This window comes from Strix uralensis, chromosome 7 (genome assembly GCF_047716275.1).
Source record: "Strix uralensis isolate ZFMK-TIS-50842 chromosome 7, bStrUra1, whole genome shotgun sequence".
Classification (NCBI taxonomy): Eukaryota; Metazoa; Chordata; class Aves; order Strigiformes; family Strigidae; genus Strix; species Strix uralensis.
Window position 1 is genome coordinate 18,606,010 of NC_133978.1, and position 13,488 is coordinate 18,619,497.

The 13,488-nt window shown below is 35.4% G+C and overlaps 1 protein-coding gene across 5 annotated transcripts in view; it reads right to left on the minus strand.

Moving 5' to 3' along the window:
• Positions 1-13,488, minus strand: part of ADK (adenosine kinase) — a 291,237-nt gene that overhangs the window by 163,933 nt on the left and 113,816 nt on the right. For 3 of the 5 annotated variants that reach the window (XM_074874605.1, XM_074874602.1, XM_074874603.1), the window contains exon 5: positions 7,580-7,624. The exons of the other annotated variants lie outside the window; for them this stretch is intronic. In XM_074874605.1, the coding sequence (XP_074730706.1) occupies positions 7,580-7,624 (45 nt within the window). The remainder of the gene's footprint in view (positions 1-7,579; positions 7,625-13,488) is intronic. 5 annotated transcript variants of the gene reach the window in all.

A 13,488-nucleotide genomic window follows, 5' to 3' on the forward strand; every position in this document is an offset into this window, starting at 1 on the left:
GGGAAAAACCTATAAAATGCTTGAACACATACATCCCTCAGAGGTGTCACGAAGATGCCTGGGCTTTTCTGGAGAGTGTGTTGATTTTTGGCACTATTGCAGTTACTCAGTAGTACTTCATTGTTCTGAAGGAATGGGATATGTAACCCAGAATAAGAAAAATAAAAATCAGAATTGTCCACTAGAAATTGATGGGTTCCATATAAATGTCAAGATATGGCTTACAGGTAACAGAACATGTTTACAGGTTGTAAACATTAGCCTAAATAAGAGCCTGTCAAACCATGCCACAAAGGCAGACAATCAAGTCCAGAAAGCAACTAATTAGCTGTCATTTAGCACTAACAGCATTGGTGTAGAAATTAAGTAGCTAGCCAGATTCTAACTGTTTTTTGATACGAGTTCAAAGGAGGAAATGTTCCAGGAACTCCAAACAAGTTCAGAATGATGGGATCAGCACTATTAACTCGCAGTCCTTTTTCCAGAGTAATACACAACAACCCCACCCAGTCACAAAGGGTGTAAATTCAGTCTGACTTTATTGTATATATACAGCAAGGCTTATAGTATTGCGGTGGAGCATTCCATCTAAACTGATAAGAAGTTTATTTCTTCCAAAGTTAATAAAAAAGTTTCTTCAGAAGAGATTAGGAGAACAAAAGTTAAAAAAAATAGTAACAATGGTGTCTCTCCTCCAACTTCAAGGCTTTCTCTCATTAGACTAGGAGCCCTCTGAATGGCCAAGACAAAACTTTGGAATGGTGATATTAGGCTTTGAGTCAACCCCATTAGGAATTAGTCTTTCAGGATTGGCCTCTCTTAAGTGTTATCCCCATATACTCTATCCACAGTTCCACATGGAAATGCCCCTCCTCCAAGGTTCAATATTCTTAAGGAATGATTCCTCTTCTAAGGAAGAAAAATGTGAACTAACTGAAAAATGACTGCCTTAGAATAGGCAAGTCTCAGAAAAGCCTCTGGATTCCTCATGTGTGACTTCCAACCACATTTAGTTGGAAATGCTTTATGTCCACCAAAGTTTGTGACTGGCACACAGACCAGGGTGAGATTCCAGGGGAATACTGGATCCACAGTGCGTGTGTGAACAGAGATCTGGAGGAGAACCCATACATGCTCTCACAAAATAATGAAAGTAATTGCCATAGTTTTCCCAAGATGAAGTACTCACTTCCTTGAAATTCTAATGTTTTATGTTACTGAAACAAATTCATTATTATGTTTATCGCTACATGTACAAACACTGGTGCCTTACCTTTAACAGTTCAGAAAGGAACAAGATAAGAATATACACTTCTAAATTACCTTCCAGCTTATTCCAGTACCAACTAGATATAAAATCAATACAGAATATTAGCTGCACAAGAAGTACTTATTTCTTATTGTTTCTTGCTTACTGACATCAAGAAGTCTGGATAAACAGCTGTTGCCCATAACACTCCATTTTGCCAGTTCATCTGCAGAGGAGGTTCAACAGGTCTTGAAGTTGTCAGTCCCTGTGCATGTACTCCGGAACCCCGCTGCTCACCCACAGAAAGCTGGACACAGCCAGAGTGCCCAGGAGTGCCCACGGCAATAGCAGCTGTCCACACTGTGCATGGGCAGGCAGTCGGTGTGCTGTGCCAGGCACTCTCTGCGCATGCTGCAGGGCTCCCACTCCCTTCTCTCCAGAAATTCTGTGGTGGAAAGTTGTAGCCCAGTGCAGAGAACTTCTCAAGACCCTATATCAGGTGCTTTTGCTAATCACTTCGGGGACAGATGGTAAGTTGTTCCTCCACAGTAGTTAATGTTTATCTACCCACATGGGTTTTATTCTATTCACAAATAACTGAATGGCAACAATATGTTTTTTCCTATTTCTTCATTTCTTAAGCATATAAATACTGTATTTGCTCCAGTTCACAAGAATCACTTTCCCCCTTGCCAGTTTCATCCATAATGCCTTTAAATTTGCTGTGGTGGGACAAGCAATACCTTTGTCAAAGTAATGTAAGAAACCTTCTATTTGTCATAAACTCTATTTTGATTCCCAAATATCAAACAGAATAGCAAAATAAATAATTGTATTATAGCTTTTGATTACTTTTTAGCTGACGTAGTCCCTCCTTCATGGTAACTTTTATACTTGATGATAACAAATTTTAACTTTTTTTTTGTTTTTAACAAAATGTATGACAGAAGTCACATATCATTATGTGCAGTTGAAAGTAGAGCTTGGCACTACCTGAATTTCTTGGCACCTAGCTCAAACTTTCTAGTAAGTTCAAACAACATTCACAGAACAGATAATTTAGTTGCCAACTCCTGTGTACTTCTGAAAAAGAACTGAAAATTGCTCTTAAATTTGTTTTTTCCTGAATTCAATCGCAGATAAGACACTTGACTCCCATGATCAGCTCAGCCTCAGCACTAACTACCAGACCTAGTTTGGCAGGAGTGGAAGGCAAGGGAAACCTTGCATTTACTAAAATGTTGGTTTTGATTCAAAAATCGGTCAACCCTTTTACTGTTGGCTTCAAAAAAATCACAGGATCAGACCTGATGAACTCTATCTTATCTTTTGTATAACAGGAAATTTTTTTTCCAAACTCTAAAATCAAAATTAACAGAAAGAAGAAATACATACATGAAACACTAAGGAGAAGATGTTTTGCAGACAGCTGTACAGCCCTGATCTAGTTAACATTATTTGAGTGAAGTGTATTTTGAAGTTAATGATTTTCTTTTCCACTTTCTTCTGTGAAGCTGGAAAGCCCAGACCCAATTGTGATGTCAATTAATACAGTTTTATATTGATGTAAATTTATTCACTTCACTAGAGTTGTGCATGATTTATGCAGATGCAAATCAAATCAAATCCATACCTAGTATGACCCTGTATATATTATCTTTTAATTTGGTAATTTATTTTTTATTTTACCTAAAGGAGTATCTGCAAGTATGTGTGTATAACTTCATTATTTCAATGTTCTAAAAACCTACCCAATACCATCTTCTACAATGCATGTATTGACCACTATTAAACTGTAATAGTTAAGATAAGAAGATCTATGTCAAGGATTGACATCCAGTGCAGGACAGACTTAAAGAGTACCATCTGAGGAGTTTAAAGTAAAATAAGGAAACAATGTCTTATCTGTAGTAAAGCATGTGCAACAATAAAATGCCAAATTTTGAAGACCAGCAATGTATGAAACAAAATGTCTTTTTTTTTTTCCATGAACATGGCAAACCAAGAATAAATTATAACTGGAATTCCTGTAAGGATAAAAAACATAGTGATTTGTTTTTAAAAACAGTAAATAGAACTTCACGTTAAAAATATGTTTTAATTACAGCCACCATCCCCAAATATTCAAGTTGGAGGAACAACTCCCTAAGCATCTTACTTGTGTATTCAGATCTGCTGAAGATCAGGTAAATTGGCTGTCAAATCACTCAAATACCATAAACCACTAAGTGACCACAAGTGATCCTTAAAAAAAATGAATTTAGTGATAGGCATTTCAGTTCAGTCTTATGATTCTACTCGTAACAAGATCCTTTAAATATGGACAAAAAGAGCATCTCTGAAAATGTGCCTATCTTCTATCCCCCTATTTCACAAATTTAGGATTTTCTCATTTACTTTTTTTTTTCCCCTGTATTTTGGAATGCTTGCTATTGAAGATTGTACTGTAAGGGTGAAATGTCAATTCATAACCTAATTTTGACAGGCAAGAGTTAGAATACTACCACTGAAGAAAGGAAGAAAAAAAAAAAAAAGAATCAGATAAATATCCATAAGGAACTGCTTTCCAAAACATACTCTGGGACCTTTTTGTTCCTACTAGCATCATAACCAATAACTGTTTAAAAAAACAAGTATACAACTAAATGAAAAAATCTTGTGGCCAAAATTTGGTGTGATACACTCTTGGCCTGTACATGTCATAAAGGATAGTCAATGTTATTAAATGAGACAGAAATATTCAGCTGATGCATTAGGAATACAGTAACTTTATTAATTGTTATAAAGTTTGATTTTTTTTTCCCCTCATGGGAAATTCTAAATATCCAGAATTATCTGTTCTTCTTTATAATAAATCTGACATAAAATATCTCCATCTGAGCACACATAATAGTCCATTTACTTTTTAAAGAAATATCTTAATGTATACCTTATAGAAGATGATGATGTAAGACAGTCTAAGCAATAATGTAATTCATAATCTCTGTTGTTTTCTGCTCAGGGGCATTTACTGCTTTCAGCAGCCTCAGGCATGCCAACAACCCCATATCTTGCTTGCACTGGCTGCAGGATATGCTAATTGTGAATCCTGAAGATGCAACACATTAGACAACAGGTACTTAATCTGAAACCTTAATTTTATACGTGCTAATTAATTTGGATCTAAAATTATATTATTATTACTTGGGTATTTTGTATAATCATTTTCTGGACAGAACAAAATCCATCATACTTAAAATGCACAAGTGTACATATATATAAAAAACTCAACATCTAAGAAAAACTAAAATCAAGTGTTTTCAAACTATAAATATCTTGGGATATGTTCCTTCTCAGAAAGATAAAAACTACAACGTCATTTTAAGGATTCTTTCTGCAGTTTTTGGATATTGTCATTATTGTTAGCTGTTCTACTAATGTTAATTACATCATTACATGATTTCCCATGGATAACAACTTGTAATGCCATCTACTTATTCTCTATAGAGTCAGAGGAACACAGGAGATTAGGATGCTGTCAAGATGATAAAATGACATCAAATGCAAATTTGTATTTGTAATACGGCATGCAAGATTTGGAAATGCTACTTAAAACAGAAGCAGCAAACTAGCTTCGGGCACTGAATGTATGCTTCAGGCAGTAGATGTATGAAAAAATGCTAATACATTAGAATATCTGAAGCAACAGGAAAAAATATTCTACCTAAACTTCATTAGGAGGAGAATCTGTCAATAAATCAACTCAAAGATAAGGACAAGTATCAGTATTAAAACACTCACCAATTATAACTGGTATAACACCATTTCTCTTGATGCAAAAGCTAACAAGTAATGATATGAGGTTAACTGATTAGTCCTTATTTTTAATTTTCCAGAACAAGTTCCTAAGTATTTCAGATACTTTTAATACAAAAGCCAATTTTCTGCTCTTATATTGACGGAACCTGACTGATATCAGTAGGATTATACCAGTATGGATTAAAAGAGAATTTGGTCCTATTATCTTAAATCTGGTGAATTGTTAGTTGTTATACATAGTATATGACTATTCAAGACTAAGTCCTCAGGACACAAATACACTGCTCTATTAGTGGGCTGTGAGGACATTCATTAGTAACTGTAAAGCAATTTGAAACTGAACAGACCAGATCAATGCTAGACACTGTTACAAAAGTACTGCTAATGCATATGATTTTAAAGACAACATCACCACTTTTTATTCCTAAGAAAATATAAACACATTTATTTTTACCAGTTTAGGTGCAAAAACTACTTCTATAAAACCAAAGCAATTTAATATTAAAAAGAGCAAGCTGAAATTAAGTTAGAAAGTTCAGGTGTTAAAAAATACAATTTCTGCAGATCCATTATTTTAATAATGTTGAAAGCATTCATCCCTGTATTAACAGGACATAACCCACACTCCAGAAAAGGCTGTAGAGATTTGATATGTTATACAAAATACTTTTTTTTTTTTTTTTATATTGACACTAGAGAGGGGTTTGTTTGTTAATATTCTTATTAGTATGGCCATGTGATTACTCTTGATTTAAGACAGTCTAAAACAGGACTGGTCAAATTGTTACTGAAGGTTAAAAGCAGCCTACTACTGGCCAGGAGCAGCAGTGGCCAGTGGCAGCAGGTTTATAATGCATATACTCCCATATTCACACTTTATTGTACCACATATCAATGTACAGGGGTTGCCCTGTGGCTACATGTTAAGAGACAGCCTAAGTCTTTCTAAGGGTCTCACTCTCTAGGGAGGAGGTATGGATTGTGTACCGCCAATCCATCACATCACTACCATTGCTTCTATTTTTATAATTTTTATTTACCATTTCTTTTGCCATTTTAATTTTACTATTATTTTCCAGAAAACAAATGTAGCTGTCACACAAGGATAGCCTGATTTTTCTGAGGCTGACATCTGTTATGCTCTAAATTTCCTTGAAAGAAATTTCAGAGGAGCAAGACCACAATCATCAACTTCTCAGAGGGCCTGGCAAGTATTTATATTGTTTAAATTTAGCCTAATAAGGCTAACATTTCTACTGATGAAATGCAACATGGTAATGAAGATTCTTCATTTTCAAACCTCTCCAGTTTTCTCCTGGAAGTGCACATTCACTTAGATTTTCACTAGAAAGATTCCATACAGCAGACAAGCATTTCTCATTCTATTTCTATGGACCACTTAACAAGTCCATGATCACTTTTAGATCACTTGAATACCTACAGACAAACACAAGGCAAATACCAAGCAATAGCCTCCTTCAAAGAGCAAATTAGAAATGAACCCAAATTTAGTTAGTTCAAGTCAACATTTTCAGTATCTGCTCCTATTCCACCACCACCCTAAAACCAATAGTAAGTTACAAAGGAAACTAGTATTACCAGCTTATAGCTAACCTTTGTTAACAGACCAGCCTGTCATGCCTGGTGTGTCTAAATCCAGATCTATCAATTCTTCAGGTTGCTTCCTCAAAGAGGAGAAATAATTGCCATACTGAGAATTCTTTCTAGATTTAGCGATACTAAAAGCTCACCCTTTCATAGCAATGATTTTGATGAGTTGCCTCTCTACAACCGAGACCCAGCACAAGCATATCATCTTCTAGAGCTTTTTACACACAAGCCAAAATAAACACGTTATTTTGCAAAATGTATTTGTTAAAATCCAGTCTATCCCAGTATTTTAATATTTTGGAAAGTCTATGGTAACAAATGTAGGAAAACAATGTTATTACAGTTATTCCTGCAATTAAATATGACATAGTATAATCGTGTCAACTTTTTCTTTTTAAAAAAAAAAATATTTTCCTCCACTTAAGGCCAAAAGTAGCATTCTTAAATCAAGGAACCATATCCAATTTCCTTGCTAATCCATTATCCATTTTAACAACTGCTAAAGTCTAAACAAAAGGTAGCAGTGTTAAAAAATGAGAATGAGAAATACATCAAAAGGGTATCTTGGACTGTTTTGGAATCAGGTTTTACAAAGACAACAACTCTGCTGTTCTGTAGGCTGCACATTCAGAAGATATTAATGTAGGAAGGTGTAAAAATCCTTTTAACCCTGACTTTACCAGAGATCACACGCATAGCAAACTCCAAGTGTTACAACATTAAGCTAACCTCCCCCTCCCCAAAAAAACCCAAAACCTTTCAACAACAACAAACCTGCAATGCTGATACAGAAGTCTAAGCTTATTCCTCAAACGTGTTAGACTCCTTAAAAACCAAAACAAACAAAAACCCCCCAAGCACAAAAACCCTCTTAAATTGTTAGTAAACTGTCAGTCCACACCACTGCCAGTTTGTACATACCAAGTTTAGGATTAGCAGATTGCATTCCTGTACACTGAGAAAGAACTAGAACAGAGAAAAGAAAATTCAGAGAGAATTCTGCAGCACAGCAATGAATTCTGACAACTGACAGTGTGCAATGATGGATCCCACTTAGAGAGTATTAACAACTCCTATCAAGTATGTAGGAATCAGCTGATTTATGGAACTCAGAGTTTTAACGCTGCACATGAAATTTCTATTAAGAGAAAAATCCAGTGTTTTGGTAAGATGTAAACTACCTTAAAGAAAGAAAGTGATTATAACTACACTACACATATGACTCAGCATTATATAGTGATCCAATATTTTATTTTGTCACTTTAACAGCTTAAATACATCTCAAGATGTACCTTCTTTATTGTAATATACAGCTATTGTACAACAAACTCTTTATGGCAGGAGAGTACTTTTTGGTCGCTTACAAGCATGTCACCAGAAGATGACATTCACTTTGCTGGTTTCCCCAGTAGAAATTCTACTTTTCTGTCTGGGAGAGTACATCACCCAACAACTTCCTACTGCAGCTACTTGGAAAGCAATCACAAATTGTTCTCCCTTGAGCAAACTCAGAGCAATTCCAAGACAAGGTCTCCTTGAACTGTAGTAATGAAATGAATGTACCTGGAAGAAAACCAAGCTATTGTTACTAGTACATGGGTAAAATTTGTTCAGTCAATCACAACAAATTGTTCCCAGGTATGCATATCTGCTTTCATCAGAATACATAAAATCATTGTCTTCAGCATACCCCTACAAATTTAAAGGTAATCATTGATAAGCAATTATGAAGCCATTTTCCATGCGCATATTTTGTACCAAACTCCAGCGAAAGCATAAAATTTGGTTCAGAAAACCTGGCAGATAATAAACCACTTCAACATTTACTTCACTATACTGTGTCATATCAAAAAGAAAAAAGGTTTTGCTTACTCAAAATTGGCTAAAATAACATTCACCTAAACCAAGCAATAAATATTGTATATGCAATCAGTATTATCTGTATTATTTGTTGTGTTCTGAAGACAATGCCTACCACAAGGCTCAGTAAAGATGGACTTGCACCTTGTATTTGGAAAACAAAATTACTTCTTCCAAATATGCAGTCTGAGATCCAAATCACTCAGTGAAACCTTCTACATGTACACTAACAGGAGCTCCAGTTATCTGCAGTCTTCTGCACAAATTGTAGGGTCTTATATCATATTGTGTAACAAAAAAAAAATATAAAATTTTAAAGCCACTATCTACAGCTCAATTTTTTCAGATCATCACAGCAGCACTCAAGAAGGCATTCACATTTTTTTCAGACACTACTTAAAGTAACAGAAGCATGGTGGAGAGAAGAACAGGTTACAAAACTTTCAGAACAACCCAAGTGCATTATTTTCTGTTCCACAGTCAGGCCTAGAATAGAGCCAAACAAGAAAACGTAAGAATTCTAACTACCCTTAACTCTCTGACTTAACATACAGAGAATAGAAAAATGAACACAACACTACTAACACCAAGTGGAGCAGCAGAAGAGGTCTGAATACATAACTCAGTAGTTCTCTTAAAGTCATCAAACAATTTCAGTGAGTAATTCTTCATGAGGTTACTATAATCATGTTAAATGTCAAAATGGCTTGCAAAACAAGTAATATTTTTCTTTATAAGCAAACTTCAATAAAGCTCTCCTTTCACCTTATTTAATTGCGCAAATAAAACATGCTCCTTTTACATCTCACAGAATCAGTAACAAAATTATGCTTTTTTGTCACGCTATACCTTCACCATAACCACACAGCAAGTATCCGAAAGTTAACTGATCCAATAGCTCTGCCTTGGCAAATCAATAGGTTTCTGCACAGTACAAAGTAAACTAGTACATCACTCAAATACTTTTTTTCCTTTGAGTCTAATGATCACATTTCAGTAACCAATGAACCAAACATAGCTCAGTTAATTCCTTTACTGCATGAAGAAGTTATTCTTCTCTTCACATTCAGGCAAAACTCCCATTAGTGGGAGTTGTGCATGTTTATCACAGTGACAATAAAGTCTTTTAGATACACAGTACAGAGTCTGCAGGCAAGTGTGAAGATCCTTTAATAATATACTGTACTTCCTGACTCCAACACAGAAAAGCTGAACTATTTAGTCACACCAGAGAGTGGGGACAGTCATTGTAACTGCTAGGAACTACTTCTGTTTGTTTGTTTTAAAGAACTCTAACTTGAGGGTCATACATAAAAACACTGAAGAGGAGAAATTTTGTCTTAACTTTGAATGTGTTAAGACAATGCAACTTGTAACTTTAAAGAACAGGAAAAAATCATACGATGGGAGAAACGTTCCAGGTGGGTGGATCTGCAGATCTGAGGAACAAATCAACAATGCAATGTACAAACAGAATAAGGTCTTGGGGAAGAGGTAAAAGTGGTGTTGGGGGGAAGAAGCCTCAACAGTCTACAATATGAAAAGAAAATTGAGTAGAGTAAGATCTTACAATGTTCTACATACTAAAATAATTAAATTTACAAGTTTGACACTGAATTTAATTTGGCTAACACAAGCTTATCTGCATCTTTTTTTTTTAATCTGCAATTTATGCTGTCTTTTTGTGAATTTATTATTAATTCAATCTAGAATATTGGGCAGAGTCAGACAAAGTTATATAGAGGGTGAAAAACTGTGGCTTTAGATTTCTCGAATTTAAGTTTTCAGAATAAATTAAACCTAATACATTTTTAAATACTTCATAAATACTGTGATGCCCATGTTCAGTTTTACAGCTACAGTTTGTATAATCTAAACTCAAATTATTCTTAAAACACTGAATAGAAGACTGGATTCTTTCAGCTACAAAAGAAAAGTTTCTTTGAAAGACTGCCAAAAATACTTTTATAGCTGATATGTAGCTGACACATTAACCTGCTAAATGTTTGTGGAAGTACTAATGACTAAGCAAGGGATATCAAAGACAGTGAAGAAAAGAACAAACAGCTGCCAGTACTTGGCATTCCATTCTGCTATCATAGCTAATATGATTGGCAAAGGAAGTTACACCTATTTTATAATAATAATACTACATTTGGCAAAGACTTCTAGATGGAAGTATTCCAGCACTTGATTTTCTGAAAGGTGTTGTATGATTCATTAGAAAGATCAAAATAAAATATACTACTACTGTAACTGCAATACTGCAGAGAATTATAAAAATAATGCATCCAGATATACTTTTTATATCATCAGATTGTGATGTAGTTGAAAGCATTCAGTCAAATATATATCAATGTCCAATTGACTTGGTGCTGACCATTTTACTGAACAGTGGTTTTTTGGATACTATGATATAGCATAAGGGTCCAATTTTAAATAATCCATTCTACATTAGCAATGATAGGAAATATTAAAAATTTCATCTGACTATCCACTGAAGAAGCATGAACATTAACATTTAAGAGCTACCTACAGCTTTGAAAATCCCCTCAAAAATCCTAGGTTGTATAAAAAGCCAATAAAACTTGGAGTTTCTAACTTACATGTACTATTGGTCTAGCAATTATTCTACTATTCTAAGCGTAAAATGGAACTCTACATGTTTATGATGATCAATATTTATAACTTATTTTTTACCCAGTATGTCAATCTTTATTATATCTTTGATATACTTTCAATATTTAATAGATTTCAAGTACTGATTCTAAACTGTTACAATAAAGTGATTTTAAAAAAATACTGGTTTCAGAATATATAGATTGTTGTTGCAAAACAGTTGATTACAAAAACAGTATTATGATAATAGCAAGTGTCATCATGAAGCAGAAAAAATTATGCAAAAATTGACTTTAAAGCCATTGGGGTTACCAAAGAGATTAAATTAGTCAGATATAACTGGTTTTAGAGATTAGGATAAAGTAAGTACAAATGATATAAAATGACCACTCTCAAATAATACAAGGAGAAGAAAAGGGAAAACATGATATAGATAACTGAAGATGTGCAATGTGACCTCAACATCATGCAAGATTACAGGCACTCTTCTTGAATAGTTGAATGAAATGTATGGAGGTAAAAGTGGGAAAAATGCCACACAGACTTCCTAAGGGCAGATTATGTCAGACAAATCTGACATTTTTCTTTGATATGTAATATATCTAGACTTGACTGAAATATTTGATTTAATGCTGTAGAGGAAACTATTAATGAAGCTGCAGAAATGGTAACTGGTAGTACACAAATCCCAGGAAAGTAATAGGCAGTGGTGCCTGGCAATAGGTTATCCTGAAATAGGGATCATCAGGCTTCAAGCAAGTTAATGCTGGAGCTCCTCCAGGATCAGCCCTAGGACAGATATTACAAAACACTAAGAGAGACACCACAGAACAGTGCTAATGAGATTTGCTTACAAAGAAGCTCAATAAAGAGGAAAAGCAAAAAATGTTACAGAGGAACCAAATGAATTCAAGAACTATTCAACCGTGAAAACAGAAATGGTTTGAAATGCCTTAGTATGAAATGCAAAGTCACATATTCAATGCCCAGTAAGTTGTTGTTTTGGTGTGCCCCCCCCCCGATATAAAGGTAGGGGCTTATTTGTTGGAGAAAGATCTGGATATAATAATTGACCACAACCTTAGACAACCTGAGATGCCTTAAAAGACACTTTTTTTTTAAAAATTTAAAAAAATAGCATTTCCAATATGGACAGTGAAACATTAAGTTGATTGTAAGAATCCTTTTTATGACCACGATCAGAATACCTTTTGCAGTCTGGTCACTGTTTTCAAAACAGAAAAATAAAAATTGAACAAAACAGTAACATCATGAGAATGTAGAGAGTATAAAGGAATCCTAAAATAGTTCAGATTTGTATAGCTTAATAAAGCAAAGGATCACAAAGATTGTATACATTAGACTATCCTCTACAATGAGATTCCTACCTCAGTGAATGAGGGGAGAGCAAGGGATGTTGCTTATCTTGATTTCAGCAAGTTTCTCTCATAACATTCTCAAATGATGAAGTATGGTCTACATAAATGGACAATGAATTGGACTGAAAACCATCTGAACTGCTGGGCTCAAAGGGCTGTGATCAGCCCAGTAAATCTGTCTGGAGACCAGCCACTGGTGGTGACACTGAGGACAATACATCTTCACTAATGACCCAGTTGATGGGACAGATTGCACCCTCAGCATACTTGCAGTCAATATGGAACTGTGAATTGTGGTTGATAGACCAGATGGTTGTGGGGGTCTTTGACAGGCTGGAGAAATGGGCCAGCAGGAATCTCATGAAGTTCAACAATGGTAACTGGAAAGCTCTGCGCCTGGGGAGGAATGACCCCATTCACCAGGACAGGTTGGGTGGAAAGCAGTTTTGCCACAAAAAAAAAAAAAAAAAAAAAGACATGGACGTCCTAGTGGACAACAAGTTAAACATGGCCCAGCAATGCACCCTTGCAAGAAAGACTACTAACAGCATCCTGGGGCTGCATTACGAAGAACGCTGCCAGCAGGTCAAGGGAGATGATTGCTCCCCTCTATTCAGTGGAACATACTGGACTGAGTCCAGTGAAGGGCCACTAAGACGATTAGGGGATTGGCACATCATGAGTAGAGGCTGAAAGAGCAGGGACTGATAAGCCAAGAGAAGGTTCAGTAGAGGTCTTACCAAGATGTATAAATACCTGATAGGAAGGATTGATGAAGACAGAGACAAGCTCTTCACAGTGATGCCCAGGGACAGGGTGACATGCAACAGGCACAAATTGACATACAGGAAATTCCATTTAAGCATAACAAAGACACTTTTTTACTGTGAGGGTGGTCGAAAGTTGGCACAAGTTTCCCAGAGAGGCTATGGAGACTCCAGCCTTGGAGATATTCAAAACCTGACAGTCCAC